The sequence below is a fragment of the Trichosurus vulpecula genome, chromosome 1 (genome assembly GCF_011100635.1).
Source record: "Trichosurus vulpecula isolate mTriVul1 chromosome 1, mTriVul1.pri, whole genome shotgun sequence".
Taxonomy (NCBI): Eukaryota; Metazoa; Chordata; class Mammalia; order Diprotodontia; family Phalangeridae; genus Trichosurus; species Trichosurus vulpecula.
The window spans coordinates 75,949,776-75,969,166 of record NC_050573.1 but is presented as its reverse complement, the minus strand read 5'-3'; the positions used below and the strand labels follow the sequence as shown (position 1 = coordinate 75,969,166).

Sequence of the window (19,391 nt, the reverse complement as noted above, 5' to 3'; positions counted from 1 at the left end):
TCCTATGGCCATTTCCCCATCTCCCCCCAAGCAACGATCCTCCTCCCTCAGGGCTAGGCTGAATTCGGAGCTGGGGCCCGAGGCACTTCCTGTGTTGGGCACTACCCGGGCACCGCGGAGGGGGGTGGGGAGTGGGGGTGGATGGGACGAGAAGAGACTGGTGCAGAAAGACCAAGATACAGGGATCCAAAGGAATCCCCATCATAAGCTTGAATTCACTGTGGAAACTCCCTTAGCAGGATCTAGGTGTATCACTGGCACAGGTTGGAGAGGTTGGTCTCTACCAACTGGGAGAAGAGAGAGAAGGGAGACAGGGCACCAAGAAACAAGAGATAGTGGCAAAGATAAAAACAGAGCAAAGAGGGTGATGGTGAGAGTCAGATATCTATAAACTCCTGCTCTGTCCTTTCCATACACCGACACACACACACCCCCTCCTACTCTGTCCTGGCCAAGCCATGGGTCTCCTTACACCACCAGTCTGTAATTGTCTATTATGCTTTAGGGCCTCGTGGGCCCCACGGACAGACTGGCCAGAAACTCCTATGTTTGCCGGCTTTTCACTGCCTGGGTAAAGGGAATGGGGATGGGAAGGGAAGTCCCAGATCCCACATTTGGGGGAAGGGGGGTCCTGGGCTCCAGCTGTAGGGTGGGGGGTAACCAGGACTGGGCCTAGCTCCATCCAAATCTCCCTGGGGCCTGAGGAGTTTCCCGGAAAGTGCAAGGGCCAAGGGAGGGAACTGGAGCTGCTGGGAAACCAGCTTGACTCACTACTCTTCCCCACCCCCCCCCTTCCAATCTCAGCCCACAGCCCTGCCTGCCACAGCTGGATCCAGACCTTCTCCCCTCCTCCACATATGGCAGTATCCAGACTCTCCCTCCCACCATGCCCACCCCCAGACATCTATATAGAAAAACCACTGGTGATAGTGACCTCTTCACATTCTCCCTCTACCCCCCACATACACTTGACACTTGGAGGTGATCCCTTTCCACAGAATGGAGCTACAGCTAGACTAACCCTAGCCTGTTCTCCCTACCCCCACTTGAGTATCTCCCTCTTGTGTGAACCATGTGTGCCTGCAGGCCCTTGTCTTCAAGGGTCTCTTGTCTGTTTCCAGGCTCCCTATGTTGGCTCCCTATCTCCCACTCCAAAGTCTAAATTAGGGGTTCTCAACCTTTTTTGTGTTATGGAACCTTTTGGCAGTATTGGTGAAGCCCATGGGACCCTTCTGTTTTAGATGCATAAAATATACAGGATTGAAGAAAATTCTATTGAAATATAGTTATCAACATGTGTGTGAGGGGGAACAAGTTCATACATCTAAGGTTAAGGCTCCTTACCTGAATGGAAGACTTTGAAGACTGAGGCATGGTGACGGCTAATACAGACATACATTTGTATTTGAGCCCTAGTTTCTCCATCCATAAAGTGGGGATAATAATCCTCGCACTGTTCCCCTCACAGACTTGTAAAGAAGGTGCATTATAAACTTTAAAACTAGAAAAACTGATGGTGTTATTATGAACAAATACAGAGGGATTAGGGAGGACACAGCTACTGAGTAGAGGGCAGGAAGGACACCTATGCTCAGGGAACTGGGAGCCCAGGGCACCAGATAAGGGCTCAGATTTCATTCCCACCCCACCCCCCAAAAAGGGAGTGGGGTAAGAAGTATTTGGTTTGGGTGGGTCTCATGCCTGCTTGTGTCTCCGGCTTTTTCAATCTCTGTGCTTTTTTGAGCCTCTTTTCCTTCTACTTTGGGGGGCAGTTGGAGGCTGACCCAGGGAGGAGCTTTGGCTAGTAAAGAGATGGAGGGAGGGCCATGTGCCAAATGAGGATCAAGATGGGGCTGACAAGGGGGCCTACGTGCGAGATGACTGACAATGAGGGCTGGGAAGGGGGCTGTATGTTTGGGGTGGACAGGGAGGGGTCAGTGTACTTAAGAAGGATGCACAGGAACTTGCATGCAAGGCTAAGACTGGGAAGGAGACGTGCTTAAGCACTGGAAAGGAGGTATTTCAGTGCCTCAGATGGCGGAGGGAGGGGGGTCTCAGTGCGTGACGGGGAAGGATCTGCCAGCATGACGGTAAAGGGGCGGAACCTGTGTGCGTGACGGAAATGGAAGGGGGCCGCGTGCGTGACGAGGGTGGGGAAGGGATCTGTGTGCGTGCGTGCGTGACGAAGAATGCGTTCTCTAGGGGAGTGGGAATCCGGTGGATGGGGTTGGGGAGGGAGTACGTGCATCTGTGCGTCTGGGGAAAACGTGTGCATGGGTCTCTAGGGCGCTGCGGGAGGGGCAGTGGTACGGGGATCTGGGAAAGCAGGTCTCCTGGTTACCCCTCCCAGGTAGCCTCACTGCGTGCGAGCCCCATCCCACACCTGCCCCTACCCCCCTTCGAGGGGCTTTTCAGACTGTTGTGAAACCGGGAGAGAAGGGTGGCTGTTAACCCCTTCCTGCCGGGCTGAAACCAGGCTGGGGCTTCCCCAGACTGGGACAACGGGGCCAGCAGCTGCACCCCCATCTCCATGGGAACCGCGACTTCCGGCCTTTTTTTACTTCTCCCTGCCCCCCACACCTTCCAGAGCTTCCTATGCCTGCACCGGCTTGGAGAGGGGAGTGGGGGGGGAACCTTTTTTTTCCTGACCCGCCCCGACTGGTCTGGGGTGAGAGGGTTCAGTGCCCTTCCCTCCCTGGCTGTGACTCAGACCCTAGGGTCCCCATCGTACCGGGGGGCTCCACCCTATGAATCATCTCTCCTCGCGGCTTTCTCGATAGTGTGGGGGGATCCCCTGAGGGTCTCAGTCCCCTCCACCTCTGCAGCCCAGTCCTAAGAGAGACCAGGAGCCTGAGCTAAAGCACCGAAGTGCCCCACAGTGGGAAGGAAGCTTTCTAGTTCAGCCATTCCGTCCCGTGGGTGGTGGGGGTGGAGTGGTTTGAGAAGCAGCTGGAACCAAGACTGAAGGGCGAACTTTTGATTCTCGCCTAGGACTATTGATGGAAGCTGAGATGTTTAGATCACGTCTTTCCAGCTGAGGATTGGAAATCAGGACCCAGGTGGCTGCTTTGGCCGAACTCTTCCCACAGAATCTGGGAAGGGCCAGTATGGGTTTCTGTTGGGGGGGGTGGCAGTGACTCATTCAGGCCTGGGGAAGCCTTGGCCTCTCACCCTGTGGCCCCAACTCATGGGCTCAACACCAGCACAAATAAACATGCTTTTGCTGTGCCCACATGCATGTCTCTGGGTCTGAGAGTCAACAGAGAAGACCAGAGGCCACCCAGTATGGAAAGTCTGTAAGCCTACATGATTGGCATCATGTAGTACACATGCCAAAGTCATGTATGCAACAACTATCTGGGAACAAATCTGGCTGCGTGAGAGGAGCTAGGTCCCCATCTCCCCATCAGACAGGAAGTTTTTGCAGAGAAAGCTGGTAGAGAAACAGTTAAAAAAAAACTGTTGTCCTATTCATTCCAGTCCTAACTTCAGAGCTAAAGTTATCAGCTGCCCCCCCCCCCCGCCCCCAACCCAGGCTCTGACTCAAAACATCTTCCCCCCCTCCCCCCAGACCCCAAAAGGATGAAAGCATCAAACTCCTAGCTCAGCCTCTTCTAGTGTGCTCCTGCACACTTAAGCCACCAGTTTCAGTCTGGATGCCGTTCCCTGTCCAGGAGATCTCTGATCTGACTTGGAGAGCTCTTCATAGAAGAACAGGGCTGGTTGCTGGAAACTCTCAGACCTGATTGGACCCCTCCCCTGCCTTTCAACCCTCAGGTCTGGCGTGGAGACCCAGGATTCCCCTCCAAGAACTTAACACATAGTTCCCATTCTTCAAATTTGGTCCTAAGGGCTTCCCCTGAAGGTTCTACATCCTCATTAGTCAGGCTTTGAGACCTTCTTAAAATCCACTTTCTTTGCTCTTTGTCAGAGAAAACTGCCCCTCCCCCCCTCCTCCCTGGTCATTTCCTGTCCTGAGGCCCGTCATTCTCCCTCCCAGGTCAGATCCAAAGGTCCAGTGGAGTGGGTCTCCTCAAAGTCTGCCTCTCAAGGGCCAGAATCTATTCCTCTTTACCCCAGGCCAGGTCTAGTCCTAACGCCCCCAGGTCTGGCCCTGAGGCCTGGTTCTCCACACCCTATTACTACACCCCTCCCCTTCCCCCATCCCCACCTCCTGCCATGCACCCAGGAAGTGAGAGGCGGTGGGAGGAATGAGGAGGAACCCGTCTGGCCCGTTGGGGGCCTCCTCCCTGCCACCCTCATTCCCCAGCCCTGACACAGCCCCGCCCCCAGGAGCTGAGGGCGCAGAATGCCTGGGTCCCTGTGGAGAGACTTGCAGGCTAGCCAGCCAGAGCTGTGGGGGAGGGGTAAAAGGCGGAGGAACTGAAGGATGAAGCCCAAGTCTGGTCTAGTGTCTCGGGAACATCCTGTGGACTGGAGATTCCCGGCTCTCCCCTCATCTCAACCCACCCCCTCTGGGAGACATCAGCTTGGGTCATCAGACAGTGAAAACAGGGTCACCAAAACCCTGACACACAGCTGGAGGGACACACATACACACACACCCATACTTATCCAACACACAAATATAGCCCAGTCATACATACACAAATATGCAATATAAATACATATAGGTGAGGGATGCATACACACACACACACACACACACACACACACACACACACACACACATCCCTAACCTAGACATGTACCTCAACTGAGATATTCAAATGCCTCCTGAGAGTAAATCTCAGTGCACAACCCTGGGAGAACGGTACACAATTAGACATGTGTACAACCCAGGGAGGACATAGGAAGGACACATATACTGACTGATATGATAAACACACCAGAGAACATGCTCAAATATACAACCAAGATACAACCACTAAAGCAGTCCTGACCTTCCGGATTCTCAGGTACACTGCCCCCTCCCTATCCTGACAGCAACACTGATGTTTTCTATCTCAAATCAATTGAAAATGCTCCCTCCCTCCCTCTCCATGAGTATTTCAAGCTGTGGGGACTAATGGGACAGAGGGGATCTGTTAGTAGCTTTGTCAGTCTATTTGCCCCTCCACCTGTCTGTCCTTGTTCCCCTGGAGAGCTCTCTGGACCCTCAGTTCATGGGGTTTCACATCCTGGGTCTTACTAGAACATATTCCTTGCTAACCACTTAGACCTTAATTCTGCTGTACCCCACTGAGGGTGTGGATGGGTATTGGTATTATGAGAATCATTCCTCTTCCACATCTGGGCATTGGCCCCCTCCCTCACACCTCCTATAGTGATGAATCAGAGGGAAGAGGGTGGGCCCAGTACTTCCTACTTCCAGGAAAGATTGGGAGCCCAGGAATTGGGGAGTGGGGTAGGAGATTGGCCTGCCACAACCAAGTAAAGGCTTTGCTTCCTGCACTGAACCCCAGGTAATCAGAATAGGTTTGGCTAGAGGCTGACTTTAACTGCTCCAGGGATTTTGGGGGCTGGGGGGTGGATGAAATCCCTCAAATTCTTTCCTCAATCTCTACCACTTCCTCTTTTCTTCCTCCTGAGTTTAATCTGATTTAAAGCCAGAAGGGAACTCAGAAGTCATCTAGTTAAACCTCTTCATTTTGTTGAATAGGAAAACTGGGGCCCAGAAAAGGGAAAGGACTTACCCAAGGTAACTCACCCAGGTAGTAGTAGCAGATTCAAGAGTTGTACTCAGGTCTCCTAATTTGAGATCCAGGGTTATTTTCACTACATCACACTGTCTCTCAATCTTTCCTTCCTCTTTAACCACCCCCTCCATCCCTTTCTTAGCTCACAGAACAGGATTTGGAAGGCTGGAAAAGCCAGGGTTAAGGCTGAAGATGGTTCAGTCTCCTCAAACTCCCCCTTGAACTCAGCCAATATTACTTTTTCCTTCCTTATAGATTTCACAGGGTTTAGAGCTGGAGAGACTAAAAATGCTACCTAATTCAGGTCTCCAGATTTATAGATGAGGAAACTTGCCGCCCACTAGCTTGCCCATAGCCACACAGAGAGCACATAACAGAACTAGCATTTGAACCCAGGACCCTTGGCTCCAAATCTAGCCAGCTACTTTCATCCCACTCCAGGCTTCCAGAGCAGGCAGAGAAGGAGGGGCCTAACCCTCCCCAACTCCCCATTGAATTTGACCTCTTCCTCTTTCTCTACTTCCTCTCCTGCCCTGCCCCCATCCCCAGCACTTACTTCCTGGAGCTAGGAAGCCTGACCTCTGGGTTCTAGCACCAGCTGGCTAGCTTGCTCACTGAACAGGGGGACTCTCCCCTCCCCAGACCTCAGTTTCCCAGGGGGAATAAGTGCCTGCTGATTAACTAGAGATTTTCAGAGAGACAAGTTGGTTTAACAGGCTATTTATAAGAAGGAGAAGTTAGGTTACAGGGCATGCTGTCCAAAAGCCCCAAAGTGTACTGTCCTTGGAGGGAAGTCACCCCAGCCTCCAGGGCTTCCTCATTCCGAGAGGGCCAGAGTCCAGTCAGATGCCTATAGATGGTGCCCACCTCCCTGGATCTTGGGCAGTGCTTATAGTGCCAGGCACGGGGTGGGGGGGGGAGCTAGGGGGAGTCTTCTGTCCACGCCTACCTGGCTGCTGGAGACTTTGGCGCCAGCAGGGCGGCTGGAGGGGAGGTGGTGCCCAAGAAACACAGGCCACAAGGGTGAGGCTGGCATGGAGGCTGTCCTGAGCCTGGAACCTGCCGGACTGGCCCTCTCAAGGAACTGAGGGGTGGAGACAGAGAAACAGGGATGATCTCTCATTTTTCCAGTCTTCAAGATGTATGGGTTTTTATCCCATCCCCACAACAATATACATACTCCATCCCCATTCCAATTAATTTCTATTCAATAAAATGAACAACAATACTGATTAGCCATTCTCCTCCATTCCCTCCCTTCTTCATCCAGAATCATTTCTGCATCATTTCTTCCTTTTTTTCTGCCATCCCTCTTTGCCCTGATCTGCCTATTAGTCTATTTCCCATGTTTTTAAACTTTTGATACTTAATTCTTTATAAATAAATATCTCTAAACATAAAAAGATCTGTGGATCTGCATCTCTCTCCAATTCTCTTTTTCTGTATGCTTCTCTGTCTTTATGTTTCTGTATATTTCTGTTTCTTTGATAGGCTGCATTGAATTTTTGAGCAGAGGAGAGTGGTTACAAGGCTGTCTCTCAGTCCCTTCCCTGTCTCTGTTGGCATCTGTACTTCTGTGACTGTTGTCTACCTCTCTTTCTATGCCCAAAACAAGAATCTTAGTTGGAAGTGAAGTAGGTATTCTCCATCTTTGTCTTTCTGTCTCTATCTTTCTCCTCCGCCCTCCCTTTTTCCCTCTCTTTCCCTAAGTCTGTTTCTTTCTCTCTCCCTCTCCCTTTTTTTCCTATCTTTATAATGTCTGTATCTACTTCTGTCTTTAGATCTCAGTCTCTTTCAGTCCCTTTTCCCTGTTTCCCATCCCTTCAACCTGATATCTATCTCTTTAGCTGACCAAGGCCTGCTGTGGGAGCTGAGTCACTAAAGCCTCTGGGTCCCTGCCCACCCCTGGCTCTGGCTTGGGGGGTTGAACTCCTGGGAGCAGTGGGTGGATGTTGCATGAAGAAGGGAGGCTGGGGTAGCCAGTGAATGAGAGTCTGTACCCCTCCCCCAGCAGTCATCTTACCCATCCTCTCTGTTGCTTCCCTCCACCCCCATCCCCTCCCTTGTCTCTATCATGGGAAAGCCCCAGTAGAGGCCCTGGCCTCCCCCAGCCCAATGGTCTTGCCAGGTGTCAGTCAGGGAATCATTAGCATGGGCGGGAGACAGGGAGACTGGCAAAGTGCCGGCCAGACAGAGCCCAGCTCCCCCCCCACCACTACCCTCATACTCACCCCATCCCTCCTGGCTGGCCAGTCACAGCCTGGGATCTATCCCAGAAGATACAGACCAGGATGAGGGAGGGAATGGAGAAAGAGACCAAGTTGGGGAGAACTGAGGAGGGGGGAGGAAGCAGCAAAGAAGAGGGGAACTTGAGGCATTGGGCTGGGGTCTGAGTTGAGGAAAAAGAAACAAACACAGGGGTAACCCTGGGGATAAGCAGATACGTAGACCCAGACAGAGAGGTTGGGGGTTCAAAGTTGAGGATAGGGTCCTTTTTATCTTTCCTAGCCTTCCTCATTATATTTCCCTGTCTCTCCCGGCCCCCTTCCCCCCCATCTCCACTCACTCCTCTCTTCATCTGTATTTTTTTTATCCTGTCTTCAACTCTGTTTGTGTGTATAGCTTTCTGGCTCGCTCAGTCTCAGTTTCTCTTTCCCCTCTTTCATTTTCTTACTCTACACATAAGCAACTTTCTTCCTTTGGTTCCTCTGACTGCCTGCATCTCTACCTCTCACTGTTTCTCTTTCCATCTGTCTTTCTGTTTCTGTGTGCTCCATCCAGCTCCATCTTTCTCCATCTCTGTCTGTCTCTCTGTCCATCTCTCTTTTACTTTCCTGTCTTTCTATCTTTTTATGTCTCTATTCCTCCCTTTTCTGTTTTTGTATATAATAAAAAATAGATTATCTAACCCAAATCTTTACAAATGAGGAAACTAAGGCCTGCAGAAGGATAGTCATTTGACTGATGCAGGAGCCATCTTTGTCTTTGTTTAAAATGTCAGGATTGTAAAGAGACCATCTTGTCCGGACCCTTTACAGATGGGGGAATCAGGACCCTGAGAGGGTCTTACACTAGTAAGTGGCAGAAGTGGGACTAAAACACAAATGTCCATGTCCTGAATCTGATTCAAGCTTCCTCTCCTTGCAGAAGTACTCCTTGTGTAAAAGTGGGGGCTGGACAGCTCCCTCCGAAGCCATCCCCCGGCTGCAGCTCTGGGCCTCTCTGGAAGGGAAGTGAGACTTCCTTTTTGTTCCAGACACACACCCTGGGACCTGGGAAGTCCCACCTCTGGTCTGACACAGTGCCTCACCATCCCTGTCCTACCCAATAATCCCAGCTGTCCTGTGAAATGGTAACTGTCACTCTTAGACCCTCCTTCCCACCTTGGGCCCTAGGCTCCTCCGCCAAGCCAGCGCCCCGGACCTTGTCCTCCAGGCTGCTTTGCTCCCTTCCCACTCACCCCAACCTCCGCCCCGGGATGGGGTGAAGTCTAGCCCAAGCCTGGTTGGGCTCCCCTGGGATCCTGCCCCAGGGCAGGGGGACAGGACCTGGCTGGGTTGGGCGGGGTGGGGCAGGACAAGGCTGGAGGCCCAGGGGCGGGTGAGGGGGGGCTGTCCGGGGGCGGTGGCTGGGGCTGGTTGGAACTAGCCAGAGAGGGGCCCGGCTTGGCCCCTCCTTAGGACCTGGCAGGAACCGGGTCTCCGGGCTCCGGGCCCCGCCCCTTCCTGTGACCTTATTTGGACTTAGGGCTGAAACTGGGAAGGCGGGGCCAGAGAGTCTGAATGGGGGCAGGGGGACAGAATCCTGGAGGACCAGCGGGACAGAGGTCCAGAGTTTGAGAGTCGGAGCTAGAAGCACAGGGGACTGGAGTTTGAATCTGGCGAGGCAAGGACTTAGGACCCTGGGGGAAGGGGAGAGGGGATCAAATCTGACCGCGCGAGGGCCAGAGGAGGCCGGAGGAAAGATCTGTGGGGCACTATGGGGCAGAGATTCCAACAAAAGTCCTGGGGGCGGGTGTTCAGGATGCTGCAGCGGGGGATTTGAGGGACAAAGGTTCAGAGACAAGAGTTCTAAGATGAAAGAGTCTCAGGGGACTGAAGAGGAGATATGGAGGAACAGGAAGAATGAGGGTACTTGATGGGGCAAAGGTTTAATGTCCTGTAGGAAGGTCAGGCATCTGGAGGGGCAGGAGTATCTCAGGACCCATTCAACTGCCAGACTGTGCCCCTTCCTCTTCCCTGGGAGCCAGGGGCAGACAATATCCTAGAGCCCCCTTCGGTTACTATAGAAACGATGACAAGAGCTCCGCCACCCCGCCCCCATCTCCTTCTCTTTGGTATTATATCGCCCCAATCAGAGCCCTATTGGGAACCCCCTTAAAGGGATCCTCTAAACGTAGAGGACATTTAGGGTCCGTCTTCCCACATGTCAGGCACGATTTCCATCCTTGACTTTGGAGACCTGCTGAGGTTTGGGGGAGGGGAGCAGTCTCACAGGTGAATTAAACTCTACAATCCATTCTGGCCTTCCCCTCCTTCTTCCTCAAACCAGCCAATGGTGCCAGAGACCAGGGAGGAAGACCAAAACGCTACGTAGCAACCTCCCCACCCCCACTCCAAAGTCCAGACCTCCTGCATCCCTCCATCCTCACCAGACGCCTGGACATCTTGGAAATACCCAGAGGATTCTGACTTTTGGGAATGCTTAGAGAAAGGTCTCGCTGACTTTCAGAGGCAGGCCTGGACCTGTTCCTGTCGGGGAAGAGAGGTGGTTCTATCCCTGCCCCTGCTTTGGAGGACCAGTTACAGAGGCAGGACGCATACCTGCTCCCCTAGCTCCTGTCGAGTCCCAGTCTCTCAGACCCGCTGCTACATTTCTGGCAGTTAGCTCTTTCTTAAGCAGGTTTCCCAGGAAGAGAGTCAGGGGTTGGAGCCACCCTGAGGAGTCGTCCCGGATACCAACCCAGATCCCAGGGGGGAGGAAGTGAGATGAAAAAGGGCCCTAGGCTTGGAGTCCCTGGGCTCTAGACTGGTCTCTGTTTCTTATTACCTTTAGGCCTTTCTCCTTGGTTTCCTCCTCCTGTAGAATAAGGCAGCTGAACTCAATGATTATTTCTAAGATACCTTCTAGTTCTGCTAATTTGTGATTCCATGGGTGTGCCAGCTCCTCGTAGACTGGGAGAGGAACCCAGGCGTCCTGCCCTTCCCTGTCAGACTTCCTCCTAGGGGAGCAAGCGAGACTGGGATTGGGGGCTAGGAGGAGTGAAGAAGCACTGGAGGTCCCGATTCACCGATAACCGGTGCCACACCCTCCTACCAGCCGGCTTCCCAGTTCTAGGTCCTCCGGTACCCTTCTAGAGAGGGATCTTTGGACTGTGAGGGTGGGGTAGTATGTGAGGGTAAGACAGGGTCCGAGCAGGTTACAGACACTGTGTGTGTAGGTCGGGGGTGAAGTAGGGGTGGGGGTCGGGTTGTCGGAGCGTTAGTAGCAGAGGAGGTTTGTGAATTCCCGTGGGGATTTGTCACAGCAGCTTCTCGATTCAGGGCTCCATCGCCCCCGATCTCTGGGTTGGTCTCATATCTCAGACCACTCAGGTCCCTCTCTTCCCCGCTGTGTCTTCCAGGCCCTGTCTCTCTGTCGCCCGGCCTCCAGCCCCCTACTCCGGCCCCCAGGTTCCCTGTGTCCGTGGCCCATCCCAGTACAGTCCCAGCCCAGCCCTGTCCTTGCCCGGCCCTGTCCCGCCGCCGCTGTTTACAAGGACACGCGCTTCCTGGCAGTGACGCCAGCCTCCTCCTCCCCTTCCCCACGCCGAGCCCCGGCATACTGGGCGGGGAAGGGGAGAGTGGGGTGCGGGAGGAGGCGGGGGCCTGGTTCCCCTGCACGACCAATCAGTGATCGCTTACGCAGCCACTGCCGTATAAAGGCTCTGGGGTACGCAGCGAGGCCGGCAAAGAAGCGGGGAGTCCGAAGACTGTGGGCTCGGAACCGGAGCCTGAGAACTGCAGGCAGCCAAAGAGCCTTGATCGCCCGAGCCAGCTAGCTAATAGGGCGCGGCGCAAAGAAGACCGGCTGGACCAGGCCAGGACTTGGGCTCCTGCTGTCAGATCTGCCTTACTAACACAAGAGCCTTGCCACTCTTTTCTGGACACTTGAAGGGGTGGGGGCGGTTACTGAAGACTGAGTCCGGGAAGAGTGGGGCACAGCAGGGGAACTCAGGTTTAGCACCGAGGCGCGTTCCGGAAGCCAGAAGCTACTGGTCTGACCAGAGCCTCCCAAATCGTGCCCCGAGGGCATTCAGCATCCAAGCTCGAGTGCCTCTGGGGTCTCCTCCTCTAGGCAGAGGGGAGCGCCGGGAGCTTCGGGCAGGGCGCGCGGGCGCCTGGATGTGCACTAAGATGGAACAACCTTTCTACCACGACGATTCGTACCCGGCGGCAGCTTATGGCCGGGGAGGTGCGGCCGCCTTGGGACTGCACGATTACAAGCTGCTGAAACAGAACCTGGCGCTCAATCTTGCCGCTGCCGCTGACCCCTACCGCGGCCTGAAGGCGCCAGGGCATGGTCGGGGACCGGGGCCAGAGGACGCGAGTGGTGCCTACTTTTCGGGACCGCCACCTCCCCCTCAGAGCGAGGCCCCGGCTGGGCCGGCGGGCTCATTAAAGCTCGCGTCTCCGGAGCTGGAGCGCCTCATAGCGCAGAACAGCAACGGGCTCATCACCACAACGCCCACGCCGCCGGGCCAGTACTTCTACTCGCGCAGTGTGACGGAGGAGCAGGAGGGTTTCGCAGATGGCTTCGTCAAAGCGCTTGACGACCTGCACAAGATGAACCACGTGACGCCCCCCAACGTGTCACTGAGCAGCAGCAGTGGCAGCTCCGGGACCGCAGGGCCCCCGGCTCCCCCTAGTAGCGTTTATGGTCCCTCAGCCCTGGGCCCCGAACCACCTCCTGTCTACACCAACCTCACCAGTTACAGCGCCAGCGGAGGTAGTGGGGGCGCGGGCGCAGGGGCCGCGGGCGGCTACCCTACTGCCACCATCAGCTACCTCCCACACGGACCGCCCTTCCCCGGGGGCCACCCGGCAGCGGTGGGGCTGACCGCCCGGGCTGCGGGAGGCGCGGGGCCGCTGGCGGCCTTTAAGGAGGAACCACAGACAGTGCCCGAGGCGCGCAGCCGGGACGGGACACCACCCGTGTCGCCCATCAACATGGAGGACCAGGAGCGCATCAAGGTGGAAAGGAAACGACTGCGAAACCGGCTGGCGGCCACCAAGTGCCGCAAACGGAAGCTGGAGCGCATCGCGCGACTCGAGGACAAGGTGAAGACACTCAAGTCCGAAAACGCTGGGCTGTCGAACACGGCTAGTGTGCTCCGTGAACAGGTGGCGCAGCTCAAGCAGAAGGTGCTGAGCCACGTCAACAGCGGCTGCCAGCTGCTGTTGGCCGTCAAGATGCAGAACTTCTGAGCCCACGCGCGGCCCGCCCACGGACCCGGCTGCGTGACTGACTCTCCCCCTCACGCCCCCGCCGCGCGTGATTCTGCCCGGGTATGGGCGGGCCGCAGACTCTGAGACGCGGGAGGAGGGCAGGGCCACCTGGAGGGCACTGGACTAGACTGAGGGGCCCCGCCCAGCGCGCCTGTCGGCTCGTTCTCTTTCTTCCCCACTCACCCACTAGGTTCCAATCTCGAAGTTTACAAGCCCCACCTTGGCCTGGGCCCCCACGCCTCCGAGCGACCCTCTGTACTCCCTGTTTTGTACGGTTTTTTTTTTTCTGCTGGAAACAGACACGATTCATATTGAATATAATATATTTGTGTATTTAAGAAAGAAGTTCTATCCCTGCGGCGGAGCTGGCCCCGCCGCCCGCACACGGCCCCAGAGGTGACGGGGAAGGGATTGGAGGGAGCCCCTAGGAAGGGATGCTCTCGGCCTGCCCACCCTGCCTGCCCCGAGGGTTCCATCGGGTTGTGTCTCCCGAAGCACTTGGGTTTTAAAGTTTATTTTATCATTTTTGTGTGTGTTTTTGTTGTTCTGACTTTTTATTGAATTTATTTAAGTAAAAAAAAAGACTGTTTATTATTTATTACTCCCTGGCGTCTTAATTAAAAGATGGGGGAGGGAATGCGAATGGGGAGGGAGGGTTAATTTGAACCTTCAACACGATTCAGCACCTAACTTTTTTCTGACTGCCTCCTGAACCTGCCTATTATGGGTGTCCCTGTCCCTATTCCTGTCTGTCTGTCTATCTATCTATCTATCCATCTACCTATCTACCTATTTATCTGTTTCTAATAGACATATGTTCTAGGAATCTCTGGCTCTTTCCTGTCGCTGTCTCATATCTAGTTCCCTTTTCTCTATGTCCCTGTCTCAGTCTCTGTAGCGTCTTTGTGTGTCTCTAGTCAGTCTCTGTTTTTAGGCTCTTTTATTAATCTCTTCAAGTGTCCCAGTTCCTGCAGTCTGTGGCCCTGGCCGTCCTAGCGCAGAAGGACAGGCTGTGACGTCGCTGGGGCTTTTTCTCGCTTTGAGTCGCGACCCAAACCTTTCTTTTGCCGAGAAAAAGACCCTACAGGGTAGCTGGAAAGGGCCTTTGGCTGCGCAAGCGCGGTTCCTCGCGCCAGGGGGCTTTTCCCGGTGACGCACAGGAAGCCATGCCCATATATGGGCCGTTTCTGCCCAGTGACGCGCCGGCGGTCAGGCCTATTCCGGGAATCCCCTCCCACGTTGCCCGGCTGACCCTGAGCACCGGGAAGAGGGGCCGGGATTTTCCCAGAGCAAGAAGTGGGGCGGCGGCCCAGCCCCGGCCCGGGCCCAGGCCAGGAAACCCCCCTCCCCTGCGGCAATGGGCGGGATGTAGAGCTGGAAAGCCAGAGCCTGTGGTATTACACGCGGTGTCCCGAGGACCAAACCCGGGACCCACAGCGCCAGGGAACCTGTTAGGTTCTGTGGCAAAGCTGTCCAGTCTGTTCTCCTCCCCCGCCCCCAGCCTGGCGCCTTAACCCGTCTGCCAGGACAAACTCTGAAGCCAGCCTGGGACTGGGGGAGGGGAGGCGGGGCTCTCCAGTGCCCGGCTGACCAGGAAGGGTGGTGATTGCCTCCAGTCTACACTCCTTCCCACACCCGCCTTAGTCCCAGGTGGTGGGTGGTGCCAGCTTCCCATGCCAGGGCGTCCAGGTCTGGTCATGCCCTGTCGGCTCCTCTGTGCCCCACCAGCGACAGGCGCCGCTGCAACCTCGCCCACTCCCCCAGCCTGGGGCTCAGGCAGGGCAGGCCCAGCACCTGGGATGGGGGGAGGGGGGAAAGGGGAACCAAATAGACTAGACATACAGGCGGCTACCCATCTTCCCCATTGTGCCCAAGGCCACATCAACCCTCTCCCTTCCCCCTCAACCCTTGGAGTCAGACAAGGGTCTAGTGCTTAAACCGGGGAGAAGAGACACGATCAGACAGGGAGCACACAGTTCAGGAAGGGGTTGGGGGCAATCTCTTTCCTATCCCTGTGGGCTACTGGCGTGGTGAGAATACTTAGTATCTTCACTCCACCTTCCCTTGACACCTGGTCCCTTGGTCTACCCCCTTCACAGGTACCAGTCACAGGAAGGTAGGGCAGGCACATTGTTTAGGGTTTCAGAGAGATCTAGAGGAAGGTTACACTCTCCCCCAGGAAACAAGCCCCCCTAAAATCCCTTCCTTCACCTCAAGAAAGCTGCAGGGCAGGGTTACCACCTAGAAATGCAGCCTCAGAGATGCCGTGGGAGAGATCTCAAGGGAGGCTTTTTAAGCCAAAGCCCTATTACCCTTTCAGCTAAAGGAACAATCCTTAAGACTTGGGCTGGTGTACTGTACAGGTACTTATTGGCTAACGACAGCATCTCCTTGGGTTTCCCTCTTTTCCTTCAAATGTACCAGAAACAGTGAGAGAGAGGAAGGGCGCACTGCATGGGAAGGGTGTGTGTGTGTGTGTGTGTGTGTAATTTTCTTAGGGAGAACCATGTGCTGGAGGTAAATCCTCCTCCCTCCCCTCTCCTGGTGAAGAAACCATCCCCTAAAATTCACACTTTCATTCCTGAGAAGAGACCAAACTGATGGTCCCAGTTAGATATATGCTGCCCGGGTCAAGGAGTTCTCTGCCCCCCTCGGTTTTTCTGCAAGTCCACAACCCAAGGCTCCCAAGATCACAAACATTCCTCTCCCAAATCTCCCTCCCCAAGCTCTGCCAGTTTTCCCCGGTCCCTCCTTAGCTGTGGGAGCTTGAGGTAAGGCTACCCTCTGGTGGCAAAATGTAAGAGCTGCATAAGTCGGATGTCTAAAAGCCCTGCCTTTCTTTAGTCACATGGGTTAGCTACCCACTGGGTCAGGATGGCAGAAAAAGATGAGGGTACCCAGATAAGGATAACAGATTGTAAACTCCCTTTTCCTCAGGCACCTAGGCATACTTTCAGGCCCACAGAAGTGCAAAACGGCTTATAGATTGAATCGTGCGCTAAGCTAAGGAATAGAGAATTCAGAGCCCAGCTGCAAGAGAGACTCACGATACTAAGTTTGAGTTTCCCACAGGTTTATTAGACATAGGCCCCTTCCTCCTCTCCCATACCTGCCCCCTCCATAAGGGGGAAAAGAGATCAAGAGGAGATTTGGGGCAAGGGCCACTACCCAAGAGGGGCAGAAGCCTCCTTCATCATATTGAGGTTTGCCACCGGAGCAAAGAAAGCAGCAACATTGCTTGCCTAGTTGTTCTTAGAGAAATACTCCTTGCTGTCTTCCACATTGGGCTTGATAGTGTCTCCTCCAGGCTTCCAGCCTGCTGGGCATACTGGGAGAGGAAAAAAAGGAAACAAAAGTGGTAAGGGGGAGGAGACGGGTATCCCAGCCCTTTGTCCAAAGCCAGAAGGAGACCACTCAAGTCTTGGTCCATTGGGTAGCCAGCTAGGAAGTATAAAACACACACACACAACTAGGAGTGGGGTAGGATGGGGAATAAGGCAGGCTCACCTTCTCCGTGCTCATCTGTGTATTGGAATGCTTGCACTAATCGCAAAGCCTCATCCACCGAGCGCCCTACAGGCAGGTCATTGACGGTGATTTGCCGGACAATGCCCTTAGCATCGATGATAAAGAGGCCTCTGGGTAAATAAATAGAGAGGGACTGGTGTGAGACCCTGGAAGCCACCCAGGCCTGGGCTCAGTAGAAAGAAGACTGGGTTTAATTCCAAACCCATTCTTCTGCCATATCTGTAAGAGTTGAGACTTACCTTCTTTTGGGGAAGTGTTTGGCTCCTAATATTCTATGCCCTTCCCCACCAAGCCTGAATCCTGGCTCTGGACTTAGTACTTATGTGATTTTATGCAAGTCCTTTCACACCTCTCAGCCTCAGTTTTTGCTCCTGCAAAATGAGATCTGACAACATAACCTCCAGGGTCTCTTCTATTTCTAAAACCTTCCAACTCCCTGCTGTTTCTACATAGTCCAAAGATGGTTTGTTTTCATGGCTATAAAAGTCAGGGTGCAAAAACCAAGAACCAGAGTGGTGACTCCTAAATTGGTGATGATCAGGGACAGAGAAGGACATACTTACAGACGGTCCCCCAGCCATACCTGTAAGCAATGCCTTCATCCTCCTTCAGCACCCCGTAATCTCGAGCTAGGTTTCTGGTTACATCTGCCAGCAGGGGGATTTTCAAAGGACCCAGGCCACCCTCTTTTCGAGGGGTGTTGATCCTTTTTAGGGAGGTTGAGAAAGAAGTTTCCAAGTTACTTATCACCATGGAGCCCCCCTCCTCCCAATCAGGGGCTACTTTCCCAGTGTCTAAAGAAAACAGCCTTCAACTTAGCTCAGAGACTGCTCCTCCCCTCCCCCCAGGGGCCTGGGTAGTAGATAAGGTCAGCCCAAAGAGGCCAGAGTAGGTGATAAAGGGTTGGCACAGCCCCAGCTGTCAAAGCCTAAACCTACCACACCCAGGAGGGAGTGGTAAGGCAGGAGGTGGATGATGCAGTTCTCTATTTCTGAGGAAGATGGTACAGAAAGTGCTGCCTGATATGGTTGAAGCAATCAACAGCGGGACCTAAAGTCTGAAGACCTGAGTTCAAATGCCAGCTCTGGTACTTGGTGGATCAGTAGCTATTACTCTTAACCTCTCTAGGTCTGTTTTTTTTTTCCTTTTAACATGATGGGGGCTGAATGAAATGTCTTCTAATTACCACAAAGGGACCCCTGGCAACTCAGTTGTGAGAAACCTTTCATCCCAACAAGAGTAGTTACAGGGGCACAGAATATTCCCTAGCTAAGAAAAGGAGGTGCCAGCCAACGATGCTTCCAGTGCTCACTGTGGATGGTGGGAGAAGCAGAAAGTCAGATAGGGCAGGGTTTCTTCCCCATCCTCCTCCTCCTCCTCCTAGCCAGAATCATACCAGGCCAGGTGAGTGAACTGGGAATCCACAGACACACCAAGGACTTCGCAGCCCAGCTGATGAAAATCAGACACCCGATCACTGAAGGCGATGATCTCAGTAGGGCATACAAAGGTGAAGTCCAGTGGATAGAAAAATAGGACCAGATACTTCCCTAAAGCAGTAAGAACAAAAGGAGTGATTAACAGGTGCTAGGGCCCCTTCCCCCCACCACTCTCCAGGTGCTAGGATCATCTCCTCATACCCATACTTCCATCCTCTAGAAAAGAGGAAGGTCCCAGTGTCTCTGACCTTTAAGGCTGTTATCTCTCACCTTTATAGTCCGAGAGCTTCACCTCCTTGAAAGCTCCATCGACCACAGCAGTGGTATGGAAGTCAGGGGCCGGTTTTCCAATGTGAGCATTTCCAGAGGCCATGACTGGAAGAGAGGATTTTCCCCTTAGGGTCAACCAGGTCACCTGATTCGTATTTCCCCCGGCTGTGCAACCCAGCACCACCTCCCCTCCCCCTCTTCCCGAGGCCAGACTGGGCACGTGGGTCAGACAAAGATGGTCACATGCAGCCCCCCATCCCTCCCCCCAAGGGCCTAACATAGAGATTTAGGCACACGGGCCAGATTAAGCTAGCTCCACAGGAAAAAGGGCAATTCAGACCCAGCCCTTCTGCCTCCTCCGCGCTGCCCCCACCCCAGCAGGGAAACAGGTCTGGGCACCCGGGCACAGGCTGTAGGCTCTTTCACCTCCTCCCAAGACCCACAATCAGGCTGAGTTAGGCCTCAAGAGCAGGAACAAAGAGATGCCGATTCCTCTCAAGGCTCAGTTTCCCTGCTGAGTGGGGGACAGGTGGAGAATTCACCTGGGCTCAGTAGCCCATAACGAACAAAGGCAGGGATGGGGGGAGGGGGTGGGGAACGTTTCTTGCTCCGTGCTGGGGGAAGAGCCGGGAGAGTCGCAGACCAGGATAGAACAGAATCTGCCTGGAAGAAAGGGAATCGCAGGCTGCCTCCATTGCTTCCCACTCCCCTAGCCTAGATCTGGAGCGGCCCAGGTTGAGCAGTATCGTATTGTACCTTACCGCACTGTGCCGCACTGCACCGTACTGTACCTGCAAGGAGGGCGGGCTCCAAGCCTACAAAGACAGGCAGCGCGTGCTCCCAGACCGCAACACTAACAGTGGGGAAACCAAAAGTATGATGCGAGAGGCCGCCGCCCGCGCCTTTTATCCGCGGCCTGTACCACCTAGAGTCAAACCGTGGGGGGGGGGGGGGGCCAGGGGGGGAAGAGGAGGAGGAGGAGTTGGCAGGGACGTATGGGAGCGAGC

General features: G+C 54.2%; 2 protein-coding genes across 2 annotated transcripts; one reads left to right on the top strand and one right to left on the bottom strand.

The window, feature by feature from the left end:
• The first annotated feature begins 11,611 nt into the window (after positions 1 to 11,611).
• Positions 11,612 to 13,741, top strand: JUNB (JunB proto-oncogene, AP-1 transcription factor subunit). Its single transcript, XM_036762993.1, has one exon. It carries the CDS (start codon positions 12,044 to 12,046, stop codon positions 13,124 to 13,126), a length of 1,083 nt encoding a protein of 360 aa, XP_036618888.1. The 5' UTR covers positions 11,612 to 12,043; the 3' UTR covers positions 13,127 to 13,741.
• Positions 13,742 to 16,199: 2,458 nt separating this feature from the next.
• Positions 16,200 to 19,322, bottom strand: PRDX2 (peroxiredoxin 2). Its single transcript, XM_036763005.1, has 6 exons — positions 19,176 to 19,322; positions 18,385 to 18,489; positions 18,072 to 18,225; positions 17,259 to 17,381; positions 16,655 to 16,785; positions 16,200 to 16,475 (listed from the first exon to the last, which is right to left on the bottom strand). The coding sequence occupies exons 2-6, from the start codon at positions 18,485 to 18,487 to the stop codon at positions 16,390 to 16,392; spliced, it is 597 nt and encodes a 198-aa protein (XP_036618900.1). The 5' UTR covers positions 18,488 to 18,489; positions 19,176 to 19,322; the 3' UTR covers positions 16,200 to 16,389.
• Positions 19,323 to 19,391: the final 69 nt, after the last annotated feature.

What these genes read in the sequence shown, in the direction of transcription:
- JUNB (XM_036762993.1), top strand. Translation starts at nt 12,044, where the DNA reads ATGTGCACTAAGATGGAACAACCTTTCTACCACGACGATTCGTACCCG.
- PRDX2 (XM_036763005.1), bottom strand. Translation starts at nt 18,487, where the DNA reads ATGGCCTCTGGAAATGCTCACATTGGAAAACCGGCCCCTGACTTCCAT. An exon ending in GAAGCTCTCGGACTATAAAG is followed by an intron (nt 18,226 to 18,384) that starts GTGAGAGATAAC and finishes TTACTGCTTTAG; the next exon opens with GGAAGTATCTGGTCCTATTT. An exon ending in GATGAAGGCATTGCTTACAG is followed by an intron (nt 16,786 to 17,258) that starts GTATGGCTGGGG and finishes TTATTTACCCAG; the next exon opens with AGGCCTCTTTATCATCGATG.